General features: G+C 45.2%; 1 protein-coding gene across 3 annotated transcripts in view; it reads left to right on the forward strand.

The window, feature by feature from the left end:
• Positions 1-1,580: 1,580 nt before the first annotated feature.
• The window catches only part of MPZL1 (myelin protein zero like 1), a 41,329-nt gene continuing 22,341 nt past the window's right edge, over positions 1,581-20,568 (forward strand). For all 3 annotated transcript variants that reach the window (XR_001482578.1, XM_015413029.1, XM_015413030.1), the window contains exon 1: positions 1,581-1,745. Coding sequence is in view for 2 of the 3 variants with exons in the window: in XM_015413029.1 (XP_015268515.1) it covers positions 1,601-1,745 (145 nt within the window). In the remaining variant the exon portion in view is untranslated. The remainder of the gene's footprint in view (positions 1,746-20,568) is intronic.

Raw genomic sequence — 20,568 nt, forward strand, 5'->3', positions numbered from 1 at the left:
AAGACAGGATGCTGGACTAGATGGACCATTGGTCTGATCCAGCAGGGCTCATCTTATGTTCTTAAGACCTACTTGTTCACGTAAAATCAGAAAATTCTCCATTATTATTCTTTATTGTATTTTAGGAGCACCTAAAGACAACAGCTGAGTTAAAAGAAATAAAACCTTAAGGCTGCAATCCTAAAATGACAACCTTAATTGTAGATGTTACTGAAATGTGTATGCTACTTGATATGACACACAAAGATGTTTCTGTTTGAGGTTTAATATGTGAGAATTATCTTGCCAGGCTCAGAATCTAGTTTGCCCTTATCTACTCCTCTCCCCACCCCACCCCCCAATGACTCCACTGAAACTCACAGGAAGGTTGGTTTCTTAGTGTGGAAAAAAGAGTGATGAATGGCTGACTCATTTAGGTTTCGTTTCTTATCAAAAGGCTAAAAATCAAATACACCAAAATCCAAGGGGAATCTGTGGAAATAGAATTCGTATGTAAATCTGACTCAGTCAAGACTTGGATTGAATAGAGACTTTGGATGGTTATCTCATTACCAGAAGTAACTGCCTTTCAGGTATTTCATTCAGATTCATCAATAGAAAGAAGGGGTCACACCCAGCCTGGATTGGGCATTCAACTTTTTCATGACTTTTGCAACTGCTTTGTATTTACATGGCCTTTTCTGCATCCCCCCCCTTATCATCTACATATCTCTGGCCAGTTTCTTCATACCCGCCATGCATCTGACAAAGACAGCTGTGTTTCTTGAAAGCTTATGCTACAATAAAGTTTGTTAGTCTTAAACGTGCTACTGGGTTTTTTACTATTTTGCAGCAACAGACTAACAGGGCTAATTCCTCTGGATCATAAATCACCTGTGACTTGACACTTTACACCACCATCTTGTTTTGGTGCAGGAATTTATAGCTTGGCTAGTACAATATGAGTAAGTGAATGGATTGTTAAGTGTAGCATGGTACTGATGTTTGTGGTTTTCCCAAGCAGGGAAATCTTTCCAAAAAATTTCCGTGGAGCATGGGGCGCACTGAAAACGTTCTTTGCAGGCACTGTAATGCTGCAATGAAATTTAATGGGAAACAAAGTGACTCCTTGGTCATCATGTAGTGCATGGTGAATGCTCATATGAACGCGATAGAGAGAAGATTCCACGGGTTGAACTGCAAGCAGGTATAGTGATGATAGCCGGGATTAGGAGGGCAAAATAATCCACCTCAACCTACTCATGAAAGCGCCCAAGCATGTAAAACGGACCAGTGCCACAGCTATAAGCAACGTATGCAATCTCTCCCCTGCGTCCCGCAGATCTCAAAGGTAGCTCGAGGTCACGTGTCCCCAGAGAAGGCCGGACGATCACTGCCTCCGCCTCAGAGCCTTCCTTCAGATGAATGCTAACTCGTTTTCCCAATCACGGTACGGCAAAGGCAGAGCCTGGCGGAAAGGAGAAGAGGGATTCAGGAGGTGTGTGTGATTGACAGCCCCTGAGCTCAATCGCCGTGTGGAGATTCCCTCCTCTTTCCACACCCATCGCCAATAATGGGCGGGGGTGAAACAATGGGAGGAAAAGGAGGTGGAGGCAGGAAAATGGCAGCGGCGAGGACGACGGCGCTAACGGCAGTGGCGAGGCGAGGCGGCGATGGTGGCGGCGTCGGCAGTGGCCCGAGGCGGCGGGCGACGTCGGCGGCGGCTCGGTTGCCTGCGCTTTTGCTGGTGGCAGCTCTTAGCCTGTGTGAGTGTAGCGGATTCCGTTTCGGAGTCGGGAGGGGAGTGGAGAGAGGCGGCAGGCAGGCAGGCAGGCAGGCAGGCGGGCGAGGGAGCGGGCGGGCGAAAGAAGGGATTCTTCCTCTTTTTCGCTCTCTGAGTCCAGACTCGGGGCGGGGGGCGGAGGAGAAGGAGGGAGGGGGGAGTGGGCCTGCCGAGCCGTTCCCCTGCGAGGTGCCTGAAGAAACCTGGGCGGCAGCTGCGTCTGTAGTGGGACCTGGGGGGGAAAGCGTCGGCGGACAGAAATGCTGCTCTTGCGGGGCGGATCATGGAGGAGGAGGTGGTGGTGGGGTCTGTGTGTGGGATTTGAGGAGGGCGAAATGTGAGGTCTTTTCCAGCCTCCGCGCACATGATGGGCTTGATGCTACCCCCCCCCCCCCAAGTCCTGCAAAGGGATGTGGGTTGATGTGCGTGTCGTGACAGTGGCCGCCCGTACGTGGGAATCGGTTTACGAAAGAGCCCTGGGCTAAAAGAGGCGACTAAAGAAGACCAGGTGGTTGGTAGGGTGACTTTTTTTTGGCGTGTCCTCCACCCTGTTGCTTTAAAGGAGGGTTAACTGAGAGGAGTACGAGATAAGGGAATGCAGGGACGAGACTGGATTGAATGGGGAGGGAGAGAATCGTGGCGTCCTTGAAGCAATATTTCCTCTTCGCCGGTTACAGATAAGCCTCGTAGGCTGTTGCTAAGGGTGTGTTTTATTTTCCCCCCTTCCTTTTCTCTCCCCACTCCCGCATTGTAGTTAGGGTGGACCTGATGGGTCCCTAGAATAACCCCATGAAGCAGCATGGTGACCTGTGGATTCAGCTGATAGGGCTCTTGAAGTTATTGATGCAGAACTAGGGTTTAGGTTCTTCTCACCAATGTAGTGAATCCAAACCACCATGATTTAACTCCCCAAAGCCTTTGCAGTGTCTTGACAAAAAGGGAACTGCTTCACATGTGCTGAAGTCAGCCTGCCTCAGCTCATTCCCCAATGTATTACATCAAATGGAAATGGGGGGGGGGAATCTTGGGATGTACACAGCAGTTTGTTTCTGCAATTCCTCCTTGCCCCTGCACATGGATTCTAGTTAACCTGTTCACATTGATTCATGAGTGACATTTGTCAGTAATGTCATCAGCCTGCTAATATGTTATATCACCTGCCATTCCCTGAAACCTTCCTTACCTGTATTTCCTTGTCTTTGTGACATGATCCTCATTTCCCCCTCGGGTTCTGTCCTGCCTTACATAATTTGTCTGTTCTAATTGAATGAATAGTGTAGTTAAAACCTACTAGTATGATAAAATGGTGTCTGTGTTGGCTATCTGCGTCAAGTAAAAACCCTATTAGCCACGAACTGGATGGATTTTAAATTTAGTATTTCTGTTAGCGGCTGTGGAGACGTCTTCATGAAAGAGCCTTTGGGAGGGTCTATGGCTCAATGGTAGATCATCTATTTTTCTCAAAGCATGTCCCAGGCTCAGCTGCCAGGATCTCAGTTTAAAAGGATCAGATCAGAGGTCCTGAACCTTTTTGAATCTGGGGGTGCATTTCTGATACGGCATATAGTGGGTGCAACCACAAAATGGCTGCTGCAGGAGGTGGAGCCAGTCACAAATGGCTCCTGCAGCTTTCCGTCAGTCACACAGTGACGGTGCTGTGGTAGCAGCTGCCGCTAAACCAGTTTTTAATAAAATCTGCCCTGGCCCCAGTCACATGGCCGGATATCACGGGGGGGGAGGCGTGTCTGTTTGCCCCGGAATGAACTACCGCACGTCTGCTGGATCAAACGTCCCACCGACGTCCCGTGGTTCGGGGGGAGGTGCCGATCATACGTAAATCCTGCGGCGCGGCAAAGAAGCGGCGCGGCGGGGGTTGCGTTTGTTTTTTAACCAAAGTGTGCGCATGCACCGTTGGGTGCTTGTGCGCATCCTGTGGAGACTTGAAAAAAACCACCCTTTTCGCGACGAGACATGGGCGGGTGCCGAATGCCACGAGCTACCACCGGAAACGTGATCAGACGCCTGCCCTTGCCCCACGGTTTCCGGAAACTAGTACCTCGGAGGTACTAATTTTAGATGGCGCATCTTCGGCGGAAAGCCTCGGGTTCGCCATGGGAGCTCTATGCTTCCCAGATGTTGCGGTTTGATCGCGCCCGGAAAATCCGCCTATCTTCCGTCTCTGTAGCGTGGCTAATGCTCCGTGTGACCGCAGCCCCAGTCAGTCAAATCTCTAATGGTGCCCTGACCCGGATAGCCCAGGCAAGCCTGATCTTGTCAGATCTTGGAAGCTAAGTAGGGCCGACCCTAGCAAGTATTTGGATGTGAGACCTTCAGAGAATACCAGGACTGGGAGGCAGAGGCAGGCTATCAAGCCACTTCTCTGAATGTCCTCCATGCCCCAGTAGGAGTCACCAGAGGTTGCTATGGCTTCCAGGCATGTGTGCACACACAGATACAAAAATACAAAAATAAAATTCTCTAATAGATAGTCAGAAGCCTTGCTGAGCAAAAGCCTCACCTAGCTCTGCCCACTTTCTGAAAACCATTGGCAGACACCAAGAAAGGTGTTGGTGGGTGCCTTGGCATCCACAGGCACCATGTTGGGGAACCCCTGGATCAGATAACAGGTGATGTGAAAGACCTCTGCCTGATACTCTGGAGAGCCATTGCTACTCTGAGTAAATAATACCAATGGTGATAGATGAAGGGTGTGGCTCCGTATAGGGCATCTTCATGTACATTTTAGCCCATGGTTTAGTACCTCTTACAGTGAAAGATATGAACTACATCAAAGTTCAGTGTTAGTGCTCAATCTAGAGCCGGTATAGGAAAGTCTGTTTGCATAGCAGGATAGGCTACATTATTGGTATTTGGCATGTTAATTAATAATCCATAATGTTTTTGTAGTCCCAACACTAGTTGCCTTTTATTAGGAAGGGGGTACACATGAGCTCACAATAGCACCCTGTGTGATTGGTATAAATCTGTATGTCTAAATTGCAGATCTGCATATAGTTTCCATTTGGAGCAGTGGCATATGTTCACTTCTATCATTTCCCTTTCATTTCCTTTTCTGTAAAAGCATCTCCACAAAGCCATGTAGTTGGGTAAATTTTTTTTGCCTGCCATTCCTTTCACCTACTGGTTATTCAAGAATCCAACCCACTCCTGCAATATGCCTTAACTTAAAAGATTTCAGTTGCTCTTTTAAAAGAGCTGTATTTGGTCTGGTATTTAACTGAGCCACATTTGGCTTTATTTATTTCATTATACCCTGCCATTTCTCCTCAGTGTGGGGACTGAAAACAGCTAAAAGCAGCTCTCCTCTTTTCCGTTTTATCTGCACAGCAACCCTGTGAGATTGTTTAGGCTGAGGGGAAATGACTGGCTTTAGGCCGCCCAGCAAACTTCTGTGGCAGAGGTATCAAACCTGTGTCTCCCAGATCCCAGTTCAAAACTCTAAGCATTAATTGCACCATACTGCGCGCATGTGTGTGAGTGTATATGTATATAAAATCTCCACAAATTGCTTAACAGTTTCAAGTTGCGTGTTCCATATTATTTAGCTCTGTTACTTTGATTGTGTTGTAACAAGGCATTTCCATGTAGCCATTTTCTTGGTGTTTCAGATATTTAGTTGGTTTAGGTAGAAGTACATTGTGAGTCCTGTCATGATCTAGATGGCCCGGGCTAGCCCTGTCTCATCAGATCTCGGAAGCGAAGCATAGTCAGCCCTAGTTAGCCTTTGGAGGGAGACCACCAAGGAATCCCAGGATCTCTGTGCAGAGGAGGGCAAATGACAAACCACCTCTGAATGTCTCTTCCCTTGAAAACTGCATATGGTCAGCACAAGTTCAGCGGCAACTGGATGGCACTTTCTGCCACTGCAAATCTCTTGGCCTGAAGAATGCTGAAGCTAGAAGAATGGTTTCCCTCTGTATCCAAGGGGACAGTATGTGAGTTGCTTCTGGCTCCCAGAAAGTCTGTGAAGGTCACTTTCAAGTTTATGAAGTTTAAATAGTAGAGTTGAAAATAGCAATTTTAAGCAGAAATGCTAAGAAAATAGTTTAGGGTGGTTGGACTAGTGTTCTAAAAAGTTGTATTATGCCTCAGAAAATGTGATGTGTAATCACTTAATTTTTTTATCTTTCATTCCATGGATGGGAAATGCCGCCACAAACCATTATATTTCGTATCCCTTCAATAGGAACAGAACTTTGAAGCATGAACCCTTCATCTTAAAGAGTACATTTACTGCTATTACCTTAGTAAATGTTAAGCAGTAAACAGAAACTACCCAAGAGCACTCTCATAGGTCACAGTTTAGAAGCCATCATTTTTTCTTAACTTACTTTTAGTTGGTAACATTGCTTCTTTTATCCTGGACACTTACAGATAGCATGAGGATAAAAGAAATCTCAGCTCTTGTTAGTAGAAGCCCTTTATGGCATTCTTTAAGTGGCCCAGTTGGATGCATGGCCCTTTTGCAGTCTAAATGTTTTCTTAACCCAGTTTCATTTTAATGGATCAAGGCCATGGAAAGAGTGTTTACACACGCATTTGGCATCACACTGGCAGCCCCCCCCCCAATTCTCTGTTAAATATGTTCTTGGAGAATGTTGGATCCATGAATCCAGGTTTCCTTTTGTTTTTGCCCATGTCAAACGACAGCTAAAGATTCTGATTTCACAGAAACGTAGGCATTAGTTGTAATATTGGTCATGTTGAGACAGGAGAAGAGAAATTACCTGTGAAGCAACATGTTTTACCCTGTTCATCCCTCTGCTAGCACAAGCATATGATTTAGACTGGATAAGTAGTTTTGTCTCTGTAGGTAGGAAATGCTTTTAATCTTGCTCTGATTCTGTGAGTTGAAGAGCAAGTAGACAAGTATTAAGTGAATAAACTGACTGATATCAAAGAAGGGTTTTTTTTAATAACAGGCTAGTTGTGTGATTGAAGTGCTAGCGTTACAGGAGTTCTGATATGGTTATCACCCCTCAACACTTATTTGAGTTAACAGCTTGCTAAACATTGCATTTTTGGAAAGTTAACTACAAGGCTGTACTGATCCAGGAAAAAGGTTTTCCTATGCCAATTGGGCTTTTAAACTGCCATGAAATAACTTGCTGGTTCTGTTGCTTTTGTAAGGGGGGGGGAGGTTTCTGACTGGTGACTCTTTACCTGTATGCACAGAAGTCAACAAATACTTGTTTCAAATTACAGTGATTTTATGTGGAACCACCGTATGTCATCTTATGACCTGCGTGTGCCATCTTGTAAGTTTTCATGTTAGATAAGATTAAGTACCTAGACTCAAAAATTTTGAAATACTAGTCGAACAGATCACTGAGCAGTGTTTTTAAAAAATGTAGTGTAAAAGTTCACGAACTGATAACACAGTTCCAATAACTCTCCTTGAGGCAGCTTCTATTGAAGGGGAAGTTTCACGCTGAAGAACTAATAGAGTTTCCTAATATCTCTCCTTATATATAATTCTGTTTTGATCATGGACTGCCCTGAACATTCCAACACGCCCCGAAATCAGTTGGCTGAATGATCTGTCATTCAGATGGTCTCCCTATCCACTGGCTGCGTTGCCTGAGTCCTGCCTCCAACATTCTAAACAGTTTGCTGTTCCTCTCCCCCTATAGCCAGTTGGAACACAGAAGTCATTTGCACATGCAGCCTGATTGGCCTTTGCCTCTAACATTCTAAACAGTTTGCTGTTGCTGTTGGGAGTAATTGAATGTGTCCTGAGGTTAAATTGCCAGCCTCCCCGTGGAGCCTGGAGATCTCCCAGAAATCACCATGTTCCCCAGCCACAGCAAATCATTTCCCCTACAGAAAATTTCCCAGCTATTACAACTGATCTCCAGATGACCAAGATAAGTTCTGGAGACAATGGCTACTTTGGGCAGTGGACTCGATGGCATTATATCCTGACTGCTGAAGTCCTGCCACACCCCAAACCCTGCCCTCCCCAGGCTCTACCCCTCAAATCTAAAGGTATTTCCCTACCCAGAGTTGGCAACCGTGTAATTGGCTGTGGAACCACTTTCCAGACCCTGTTTTTTACCATAGCTGTGACTGCCTAGCCCCAAATTAACATAAGCCAACCTCCAGATCTCACCTGGAGATCTCTATCTATCTATTAAAACTGATGTCCAGATGACCAAGATCAGTTCTCCTGGAGACAATGGCTGTTTTGGGCTGTGGACTTTATTGCATTATACCCTGCTGAGGTTCCTCCCCACCCCAAACCCTGCCCTCCCCAGGCTCTACCCCTCAAATCTTCAGGTATTTCCCAACCCAGAGTTGGCAACCGTGTAATTGGCTATGGAACCACTTTCCAGACCCTTGGAACCAAGAAAACATGGCACAGGAGGAGGTGCTTTTCTACCTTAGCTGCCACTGCAGAACACCCCCCTCCCCCAAAAAATAATAAGTCAGAGGTGGAGGGAACCATACCTGTTACCATGAGGCTGTCCTCCCATACTACCCACTTGAGGCAGCAAAATGACTTGAGACAGCCCTGCCTTATAGCTAAGCAGAAGGAAATAAACATGACTTGCCCCTTCCCTCTGCCACCCCACCAACCACAGCCAGAGATGTAAAACTTTCAGAAATTTTGAAAGCACCAAAAAGTTACGGAAAAAATGGAAATTTTGGCAAAGATTGAAATATAAACAGTATTTACTGTACTATCAAACCTAAACTAATTTTACTGCTATAACAACATAAATTTATTTATAACTTAGCATATAAAATTGCAACATTTGACATTTATGGAGTTTTTAAAATATAAATGTCTTAATTTTTTACAAGTGGAGTTGCAAATGTACCCAGTACTTGAGAGAGAACGGCAAGCTAATGCAGCCTATGTTACCTTAGCAGATGTATCTTAGTTCCAGCTAGATGCTGTTGTTTTACTTTTGTGGTTCCAGGTAGATGCCATCTTTTTTCATTCTGTGGCTGCTGAGTAGAGAGCTGTGTTCTCAATGAAATTCAGTTTTCCTTTTGAGATTTTTGGTGCAGTGTCTGCCCCAGTTTCTTCTGACCTTTCCCCCCCTCCAGCAATTATTTGTTACACAGTCTGAGGGTATATATGTTACAGTGGTTCCAGGGAGAGGTGAAAAGGCCAATCACAAGGGAAGAGTCAGGTCAGAAAGATAACAGAAAGTGTGCAAAAGTTGAGAAGCAATAAAATCTCTGCGTATACTTCCCTCATGACAATTAGGTATCATTCTAGGTGCAAAAATGCATCTTGGATTTAAGAGGAGTATATGTCTATATGCCAGGGGTGGCCAAACTGTGGCTCGGGATCCACACGTGGCTCTTTCACGTATATTATGCAGCTCCCGGCAGGATGACTAGGGAAGTGAAGGGGAGGCATGCCTCCCCGGTTGGTCTTCCCTTCCCCAGCCAGTGTTCCCCTCCCTGGGTAGGCTTGAGGTGTGGGGGGGAAGCAGAGAAAGAAAGCAATTTTAACTTTAAATGTGTTTTCAAAGGCTCCCCCCACTGGCTGGCTTGGAGAAGGCATTTGTCTCTTTAAATTCCTTCTCCAAGCCAGCCGGCATGCGGGCATCGAGGGTTGGATGATGCCTTTAAAGTTAAAGTTGTTTTCTTTCCACCTCTCCCTCCCCCATCTATTTGCTTTCTTTCCACCATTCTTTCTATCTTTCGTTCCTCTTTCCCCATCCAAAGTTAAATGTGTTCTCCAAGACCCGCCACACTGGCAGACTGGCTTGGCTAGGAGAAGGCATTTGTCTCTTTAATTTAATTTAATATGCACATTTGCATACTTTTCAATAAAAACATGTGTGTTCATGTCTTGTGACGTTTATTCTTTGTGTCTCTTATATTAAGCAAGTTTGGCCACCTCTGCTATATGCCTACCTTGTCTTTAAAAGCATTTCACTCATTCTAACAGAGAAAATATGTTATGGGAGGTGATTTTTTAAAAGCACTCTCCCAAATGTCCAGTTTTTCCATCAGAAAAGTTGGGGGGAAATAGTTTTTGGAAAAAATGGAAAATGTTTTCCCCTGCTGAATTTTTGTTTTACCCTCTTCAGATCTCCAGTTGTCTCCAGAGTTGGTAACTAGCTTGCCTATAATAAAGGATTTTTTCTCAAATACTTTTGCCTTAAGGACACTTGTTAGTCACATCTAGTTTGACAAATGGTGTTGTATGCACTGCAAACTCCCTTACATTATAAAAATCTTTTGTAATTGCATAATTTAGGAAATAACAGTGTTCTGACACAGCTATTACTATGTGTATGTTTGTGCATATTGTGTGCTTCTGGCACTCTGTCCTTAGCTTTGATGACTAACAGTTTTGCCGGTAGCAAAAAGAATCCTCTGTGTGTCAACTGTGAAACAGGCTGCCCTTTTTATTTACATTGTTTAAGAATTGTGATTTAACAATTATTGGTCTAGATATTCTAGAATAAGAAGCATTCATTCTACATTATCTTTGTATTGTTGATGGTTCTTAATAAATCACATTTGGGAATATTTTTCTATGTTAGTAAAGGTTGCACTTTAGAGGTTGAGTGACATGCTCATTGTGTAATGACCAGAATCCAAACTAGCCTTTGGCTAATTACAGAATACTCTGAACTCCGCCAACTATAAGCTCATGGCTTTTCCTCCTGCCATGTCAAAAACTATCTATGTGCAACTGGGAATGATTTGCAATTGTAATCTGAAGGTAAGAACTCATAGCCATATGGAAGTAAGTATTTGTGCGTGCGTGTGTGGAGATGACTTTTGCATCTCCTGTGAATGAAAAGATTAACTTGTCCCAGGTAGATACTATGTTGCAAAGTATCAAACAATAATTTCAAAGTAAGATACATGGCTGAATATTCTTTCCTTAGCTGATAGTTCTGGTTTGTGGAGAGGTTTACTTCTAGGGCACAGTTCAGTGTAGGTACAGGCAGACTAACTGAACCATTTTATCGACTAGTACATAGGCAGACAAACACCAGCAGGTATGCCAAATTGCAGTATGCTGGACCATTTTGCTTGGCTGCAGGCAGTGATGTGGGTTTTCAGGAAAACTTTCTGGAAAAGTTCCCAATGCTGTAAATAGAGTGTGAGCTGATTTAGCATGTTTATTTTGACTTAAAAGTACTCCATGTTAAGTCTATGCCTTAATAGCAACAAATACTTGAACTGAAAATGTTTGCGTAGGAAAAGTAACGTATGAAAATATTACATTAGAAATTCAGAGCTTTATGTAAACATCATTTCAGGGATTTAATTATGAGGATTAACTCTGGAGCAGGTGACTCTTAAAGGGAATGTAGTTGGGATGCCAGTTAAATATTGTAAATTGACTGCCCATCATCATCAATATATCTAGTTCTCAATTTGACTCTGTGGATACTTAAATTTGAAAATTGGGGGCATGGACAGGTAAGAAATTTCTTTCTAGAGAAATGTCCCATGTTTGCAAAAATATCTGAATCCTGGAGGAGGGGGGTTAACCCCCCAAAAGAAGGACCACCTGTAACCCTCAGTGACTGTTGCTAGGCAGCCACAAAAGTATTGCTAGCCTTAAATCCTTGCCTTCTGTCAGTAAAAAGCAAGGGGAGGTGGAAAGGCCCTTTACATGGCTGTTTTGGCCTTTGAGGGGAGACCCATTGCCGCCAGGTCTACCAGCAGGTAATAGATGAATTGCTACCACCTTAGTTGTATGTCTCAAGCAGGCCTAGCTGCTTTCTACGATTCAACAGCAACCACCCCACAAAAGCAAGTGTGGTGTAGTGGTTAGAATTTCAGACTAGGATCTCTGATGTCCAGGTTCAGATCACCACTCTGCTGTGGAAGCTCTGGGTAAGTTTGGACCCAGCCAGAGGTCATTTCGGGGGGGAACGCGGGGGAACGCAGTTCCCCCGGGTGAGGTGCAGGGGGGCGGGGCACATGACGAAGCCCCACCCCCTGCTTCCAGCCGCCCCGCTTCCAGCCCTCATTCAGCCAGGAGGAGGCAGGAGAAGAGGGAGGGTAAGTTGCTTCCTCCCCAAGTCCCCCCGCCCCTGCCTGCCTGGGGCCAGGGAGGGCCTTGGCGGGGCTTCCTCGCACTCCCGCTGGCCTTGCAGGTCCACTGCCGGGCCCCTGATGTCAGGGGGTGTGGCATATGCTAATGAGTTATGCTAATGAGTTCCCCTAGCTCTTTTTCTACGAAATGACCCCTGGACCCAGCACACACACTCAGCTTCACCTACCTCACAAGGTCATTGTGGGAATAAAATGGAGAATGATGCAAGCTACATTGGGTCCTCATTATGGAGAAAGATGGGATGTAAATGTAGGCAATAAATGATAAACATAGGGAAGCTGGTAAAAGGTAGGCTGGTGGATGGGAAGAAGTGAAGGAATTAGGTAAAGATGAGGATATGGGGGATGCCAGGAGAAGAGAAAGAGGAAGTAGTTTAGGGAAGGGATACAGGTGGAAGTGAGGTACCCCTGCTAATCTTTGCAGTTCTCCAGTACACACCTGGGCCTGGCCAAGCCAGCACCGCACAATTCAGTCAGAGTTTTACAGCGGAGAAGCAAACTCCTTCCCCAGACTGCTTACACCACCAGTGCTGTGAGCGCAGGCCCCACGGTAAAAACATGAAGGCACTGGGTGTTGCGAGCTCCCCCTGCCCCCAAACCACCATGAGAAAGGTGACTGGGAAGACAAATTGAACTAACTCTCTGCCTGCAGAAGTGTGGGGGGGGACCTTGTGGGCATGACCTTGGGTCAGTCACAAGTTTGCCAAGCAAAGCCAGATAAACTGGAGATGTCGTCCACCTCCAAATAAGGCCACCAAGTGATCCATGGCGGGGCGATGCTGGGAGTTCAAGCCAGAGATCGTCGGCAAGTCACACCACCCTCATGCAGCAGCAGCAGCCACCCCAAGCCAAAGGTCGCTGGATCATCTAATGGGGGAGCAGGCACCAGCACAGAAGGCTGTGCATATGACAGAGTCCCCAGGCCACCCAGCATCCAGTATAACTGGAGATCGCTGGCACTGATTCCCATAAGGTGGCAGCTGCTTACAGCTGAAGGCAGCCAGGTGGTCCATGGGGAAAGGGAGGCCTGGCTGATTTGCATTCTCAGCGGCAAGACTAGGCTCCGATGCGTGGAAGAAACTACCAGAGAACACACACCCCCCAATGGGGCAAAGCACAGCCGCCGCACAAGGGGTTGTGAATATGGTGGTGACACTGGCTGACAGTAGGCCCCAGGAAAGGGTAATCTGTATCCGCCCCAAGTGCAAACACTGATCCCTGTGGCCATTCAAGCCAGCATCCCTGGAGCTGCAGGCCGAGTGGAGAGGCGTGTGACCTTGCCTTGGAACCCTGAGTCGGCATGAATGTGGCTGTGGTGGCTCCCAACTTACCAGGCAGGCTGCCACTGGGGTTCTGCTTGATTGCTGCAGATGAGGTTGTTCTGCTCTGCTGAAACCACAATCAGAGTGGCTCCACCCACTTGTGCCCCCCAAACAGCCTCCTGTTCCTTCCCTCGTACCAGCTTACTCACAGGCCAGATAAGAGCCCTGGACAGGCTGGTTCTGGCCCCAGCTTTATGTCTGACACCCCTGCTTTATGGTTTGCTTCAGCCAGAATTGTTATTGCTATCTCTGTGGTTCCAGAATAAAATTGCTCTGAAGAATTGGTTTCCCTAGAAGGGACTGTGATTCAGTATCAGCGCGTTTGCTTGGCATGGTGAAAGTCCCAGATTTAGTCCAGCTAAAAAGATCAGGTAGTAGGTGATATGAAAGACCTCTGCTTGAAACCCTGGAGAGCTGCTACTAGTCAGAGTACACAATACTGACCTTGATAGGCCAATAGTGTGCCTCAGTTAAGGAAGCTTCATGTACAGTTGGAGTTATATGTTATCTCCCCAGCTTCCTCTTTACTACTGGGGGGGGGGGTTTGTTTGTTCCACATGACTAGCTAAGGGGGCAGGACTTGGAAGATGTTATACAAAGAATCCTGAGTTGCTTAGATGCCCCTGGGAAGCATAATAATAAGTATAAAAAGGAGCTGTAATAACACATTCATGCCGTCAGTGGAATTTCCTGCCCAGTCCAACCTCTTTTGTATTACCCAAATAGCCTACGACATGTATAAAGTAAAGGTAAAGGTTCCCTTGCTCGAAAGCCAGTCGAATCCGACTCTAGGGTTGCGGTGCTAATCTCCGTTTCAAAGCCGAAGAGCCAGCGCCGTCCGAAGACATTTCCGTGGTCATGTGGCCGGCATGACTAAACACCAAGGTGCATGGAACGACATGTATAGCCCCTGACATTTGGAGTGTTCTTGTGCGCTGATGTCAAGTACATATGTATGTATATTCACGGTAAACTTATTCTAAGGGACCACTGCCTGGGTTAGGGTTAGGGTTAGGGTTAGTACAAGGTCCAGAATTTGGAGTAGCACTTCACTGTAGGAATGGGAGAGTCCCAGAAATGAACAGGTAGAAAACAGAACCAAAGTTTAAATTTTTGCTTAGAAAAATAGTATAAGAAAGGCAGGAGGCACACAGAGAGCCATATTCTCCCCCTTTCCCCTCTAACACCTGAGAAATAAAAGACCAAAACATAGGGGGCTAAATGCTTGGCAGGAAAATTTATTTAGTATACCAAAATGACACACAAAACTGGGGATCGGTGATCAAAATGAACTGGTCACTTGCTGGCCTGGATGGTCAACAAAAACCTGAAAGTGTGCTGATGATGGTATCAGTGAAATAATAGGCTTAACATTTAGGGCTCAGTAGCACCTTTAAGACTAACGATCTTTATTGTAGCATAAACTTTTGAGAAACAGATGCATGGAGGGTGTGAAGAAACTGGCCAGAGATATATAGGTGGTAAAGGGAGGGGAGAGAGGCTGCAGAAGGTGCCATGTAAATGCAAAGTAGTTGCAAAAGTCATGCAAAAGGTAGAATGCCCAATCCAGGCTGAGAGTGACCCCTTCCTTCTGTTGATGAATCTGAATGGCCTATTGATGAATCTCAATGGAATACCTGAAAGGCAGTTAACCTTTGGTAATGAGATAACCATCCCAAGTCTCTATTCAATACAAGTCTGACCCAGTCAGATTTACATGTGAATTCCAATTCAGCAGCTTCCCGTTGGATTTTGGTTTTGAAATGTTTCTGTTGACCTATGGTGATCTTTAAGTCCTTGATGGAATGTTCTGGTAGATTGAAGTGTTCTTCTACTGGTTTCTGGGTATTGCCATTTTTTATGTCAGATTTGTGTCCATTTATTCTTTTGCATAGAGGTTGGCTGGTTTGTCCAATGTACAGAGCAGAGGGGCGTTGTTGGCACATGAGAGCATATATCACATTGGAGGATGAGCAGCTGTAAGAGCCAGAGACTATTGTGTAGTTGATGCCATTGGGTTCTGTAACAGGGTTGCTAGGTCTGGGTTGGAAAGTACCTGGAGACTTTGGGGGTGGATCCAGGAGAGGGCGGGGTTTGGGGAGGGGAGGGGACTCAGCATGGTACAATGCCATAGAATCCACCCTTCAAAACAGTCTTTTTCTCCAGGGGAGCTGATCTCTGTAAAAGTGGGAGATCCCCAGGTCCCACCTGGAAGCTGGCAACCCTATCCTGTAATCATATTTTCTGGGTAGATATGTGGGCAGAGTTGGCATCTGGGTCTGTTGCAGGGTGTGGTTCCTGTGTTGGTGACTCCAGTAGATGGTTCATGGTTGTTAGTGAGAAGTCGTTGGAGGGCTGTATGTAGGCAAGGAGAGGTCTTCCACCCAGGGCTTGTGTGTGTGAGAGAGGCATCATTTTCTAGGTCTGTAGATCACTGATGATACATTGGACTGGTTAGAGCTGGGAACTATAGGTGACAAGTAGTGGTGTTCTGTTGTTGGTTCTTTTTGGTTTGTCCTGGTGTAGGCTCTTTCTCCTGCCAACCTAGCTGTTCGAAAGCAGGAACTTGCAAGTAGGTAAATAGGTACCACTTTTGTGGGAAGGTAACAGCATTCCGTGTGCCTTGGCGTTTAGTCATGCCGGCCACATGACCACAGAAATGTCTTTTCGGCTTGGAAACAGAGATGAGCACTGCCCTATGGAGTCGGATTCGACTAGCTTTCGAGCAAGGGAAACCTTTACCTTTAAGTTAAGTTGGTGGTTAAGTGTGCGGACTCTAATCTGGGAGAACCAGGGTTCAATTCCCCACTCCTCCACTTGCACCTGGCTGGATGACCTTGGGCAAGCCATAGTTCTGACAAGAACTGTCCTTAAAAGGGCAGTTCTTGAAAGAGCTCTCTCAGCCCCACCTACCTCACAGGGTGTCTGTTGTGGGGAGGGGGAGGGAAAGAAGTTTGTAAGCCGCTTTGAATCTCTTCTTCTTCTTCTTTTTAGGCTGTTTCTGGGTACTAGTCTGGCCCTGTGTTATCATAGTTAGTAGCTGAGACATCCCCTGACTTGGAAAGTGACTGATTACTTTCCAGTAGACCTACTCAGATTGTTTTTCTTTTGTCTTACTTGGAAGTGCGTCAGGCTGAGTGGTATTTTACTGGTACCTTCTGAATCTACTGCGTGTCATACCACAAACCTTAGGGAAGCCCAGAGTAGGAAGTAGACACAGATCTGAGTATGAGAATCTCCATAGTAAAATACATCTCATATCGCTACAGCTCCACCTGATGTGTCTGAACAATAGTTTTAGAGTATGAAATTTGTAGATAGTCGTGTCTTGATGCTTAGATTGCATTGGGGAACACCATAACGATAGTACAGCTAGAGCCATTTTAAACTAGATTTAATTATTGCCTTTATGATGATAGTGAACTGTTACTTTTTAGGCTAACCTGCCATTCAGGTTTTAATGCCTCTCCCTTGTCCTGCTGCTACCTCTGTTGGCTACCAGCACTCCAGTCCAGCCACTGTTATAGTAAGGGAGAATGGTGATCAGGGCAGGGGATAAGCAGTTATGGGATCAAATTAAAAATGCTGTAGCCTAATGGCTTGGTTGGAAGGAGCAGCAGAACCGGTGTGACCTGTGAGTCAACACCTGGAAAACTAGCTTACAGCGTGTTCTTCTTGTCTGTTAGTCTTCTGTCACTATCTGTTGAAAATTCTTTACCTTAAAGCATTGTAACAGTTGAAAATTCAGGTATTTAAAGTGAAAATTTGCACTTCTGCTTTTTGACTGGAAGCTGTGGCTGATTTTTCCTACATATTTTCATGCTCATTTTATATCATTATTTTACTATTAGAATATGTTATAGTTGTGAAACATACTAGTCTGATATATGATTTTTAATGGCTGTTCCAGATGTCAGATAAGACAGGATATACATGCTTACGTTTGTGAGAAACTGCTGAGCAGTTCCTGTTTTTCTCTAAGGATCTAAAGAGCCTGTTGTCTAAAAGGATCTAAAAACAAGAACCAAAGTCCATGGTGTTTAAAGATGTTAGGCTCAATCAAAGTTTAAACACAAAGTATCAAATACACATTTGCAGGCATGTCCAACTTCAAACAGGTAGTGATCTATTTTTTCCGGCCAAAAATGCCAGTGATTTACCACCATGAAAATAAAGTTTCAAATTAGTTTCAAATTAGATTTTAACCCACTAAAGTTGGGTTCCACTGCCCCCCCCATTTATAATGCACCTTCTGTCATTATAAGCAAAATAAGCAAAAACAAAACAGATTCACACAAATAAGTTGAACCGAAACTGTTCAGCAAACTGTCCAGCAAACCAGGAGACCAAGTGGGGCTGCTGATCTACCTCTGACCCCTCCGCGATCTACTGGTAAATTGCGATCTACCTGTTGGACATACCTGCATTAGGGATTTAGATCTGCCGGTCTTTTCATCCATAATAACTGATGTCAGGGACTTGAAACATTTGCTGACTTTTCTAGCTTACATTGGGAACAGGGAACTTGATAGGAATGATCTTGCAAACACATGTAGTGGGTGCTACTGTATTATGTTGTAACAGTCCTTGGCAGATGGGTCTGCTTTGAAAGGCAGTCTTGAGAATCCGTCCAGATTGTTATCTGGTGTCTTTAAAACATAGATCCCCCCTTTTTCTGGGATTAACTTGCTCTTGACAATTACTCATGGCAAATTACATTTGTATGATATCCTACAGCTTCCTGAAGCATGTAAAGCTCTTAGTCTGCATTGCCAGGTAAAATATCATAATATGAAGCGTAGTAAAACGTGTTCCTCTCTTCAGTTCACACTGTACTAATCAATCCTCTGAAGTTCTTAGGTTTTCTGTTTGACACAGATGTGGGAGGAGAGTTGTACTATGCTTATAGTAACATTTCTCCACTTTTTTTCTTTTTAGTCTGTATGATTAATAGCCAGTAGCTGTGTTCTGTATAATATTCACAGGTAATTATACTTTGTAGCTAGTGTGATAAAATGGATAATGCTACTTTTGCATGTAATACATAGAATCTGTATGCACAATATTTATGCAGGTTACTATTTCTGAAGTTAACGATTTCACATATTTAATGTGAAGACAAGCCCTAACTTGTCCCATTCACTGCTATAGGCCATTGAATCTTTAGGACCTTAGATGTTAAGGGACCACCCTGTGGCTTCTCATTCAGTTGATCGAGAGGTATACGAAACTGGTAAGTTCATTGCAGCTTTTCCAGCCGCTGTTAATCTGAGATGGTTTAACTGAATCAGGGACCTTCTTAATGAAGAGTATAAGTGTCACTGTCTACCACTGAGCTTCATGCAAAGTATAGCCAGATCTAGGTTTAACGGACATTTCCATAGGTCTGTGTAGAAAGAAGAGAGCTTGTAGTGATAACTTACACATGCAGTATTGTGTGTGTATGTGTGGGGGGTGAACCTTGCTTGGACTTAACAAACTTCATTGTAAACAAAGGCTCAAGTAATGACAGAGGCGGCTTTTGTTTTTATTGCTGAAATATTGGCTTTCACCAGCTCATATTCATATTTTATTGAACTGTTTTTCCAACCTGCTTTGGAATAAAAACTCTGCTGTGGACAAGATCGGTTCTAAATAGTACTCCACTTGTTGCTCACTGAAATAGGTTGAGGATGAGGAAGAATGTTTGTGCCTCTAAACAGCTACCTCAAAAGTCTTAGTTTAAATAAGATTTTTGGTGTGGGGTGGGATATTTTTGGTAACTACTTGGCAAGTCTTTGGAAATTTAACAGGTAATGTGTGGACAACAGGCAGATACAACCCCAACATGACTGAAGCAGGAGACACTATTTACTCAGTGGTTTTCCTGCCTCAGTAGTAGAATACCATCATATGCTGTGACTGTAGCCTATGAATGAAGAGCAGAGAATGGAAGAGCAGAAGCAGGACATATCAGAGTGAGAATTATAGCTCTTGCTCTGTGTTGTCTCAGCTACTGCGGACTCACCTGCTTGCTACCTGGAGCATGGGATTGGGTGTAGTACTTTTTCAGTATTTACGCCAGATGGCAGGAGTCCCTAGATGTGTTGCTCTTAGAATGGAACTTGCACAATGTTCTTTTGCTCATAGGGCCTGGATTGCTGACTTCAAATTAAGACTGAAGGCTTTTTATTTGGCTCTAAGTAACTTTTTTCCCACCATAGAGACCAATGGATGGGATTAGGGCAACCAGTTTGGGGGCCCATAGAATTGGATCCCCTGGTCCAATGTTCTTGAAACCTGGTGGGTGTCTTGAGGAGAGGCTCCAGCAGCTACCCTGCGAGTTTGGAGTCTCTCCCTCAAGCCCCCTACCCTCCAGCCCCCAGAATATACCCTATGTTTTCGCCATTGACTTCAATGGCCCATAGGATATAATGGGGCCAAAATTGACATTTGGCTGGCTCAAAGACTCCCCAATTGGCTCCTACTGCCGAAATTGACATGCAGGAGTCTTTCTGCAAGCTGAAATTGATTCTGCCCGATTTGGCCAAATCCGAATTGGGCCTAATTTTTTTTTTTGCACATCCCTATTCGGCTCCCAGTACCCAAGAAGGTGTCCTGCACCTGCTAAAGGAGGATACTTACAGAGGTGTGTGAGAAAAATACATAGAAAGTAAGCTTGAATTGCTTGGTTTTCCCCCTATGTTGCTTAATAATATAAACCAACAAGAAGCACCAAAGCTCATTAGGTTGAGGGTGACTAATCTTTATCGGGCCAGTACCTTATTCCATGCAAGACTTGTATGTTCTACCCTTGCATTAGGGATTCCTCTCCCCATGATCCTACCTCCATATGTGAGATTCCTTACAGTCTCCAGCCATAGACATGCTTTCATTCTTGCTAGATTAAAGTTTTCTGACTGTAAAGCAAAACGGTCGCTTTATGAAAATTCCATATTTGGACTGTTATGCAATTGTACTTCTAGTGCAATAGAGACACTGGACCATCTTTTACTGTTCTTCCATCAATGAAAAGTCCCCAGGTCCCTCTGGATTTCCTCAGTTTTGTTTAAATATCAACTTCCTACGGAACCTTCGGTGATATCACTATATCTAATAGCCAAGTGGCCCCCTCCGTGCGGATCGCTATATCCGCACTTCGGGGGCACTTGGGGGGCCAGGGGAGGTTTGTGCACACGTGGGGCAGTCCCCACGTGTGCACAAAAATAAAAAAAGTTTTAAAAAATTTCGGGGGGATGTTTAAATCCCCCCGAAAGCGCAAGACCGTCTCCTGCGCCTGCGCAGGAGACGCTCTGCGCCGCCGCCGCTGCCGCCTCCTCAGAGCCGGCTGGCGGGCGACGGGGGGGAGGAAGAAGCCGGGCCTCGCTGCTGCCGCCGCCGCCCCGGAGGGAGGCAGGCAGGCGGGCGGGCGAAGCC

This window comes from Gekko japonicus, unplaced genomic scaffold (genome assembly GCF_001447785.1).
Source record: "Gekko japonicus isolate JY-2015 unplaced genomic scaffold, Gekko_japonicus_V1.1 scaffold2497, whole genome shotgun sequence".
NCBI lineage: Eukaryota > Metazoa > Chordata > Lepidosauria > Squamata > Gekkonidae > Gekko > Gekko japonicus.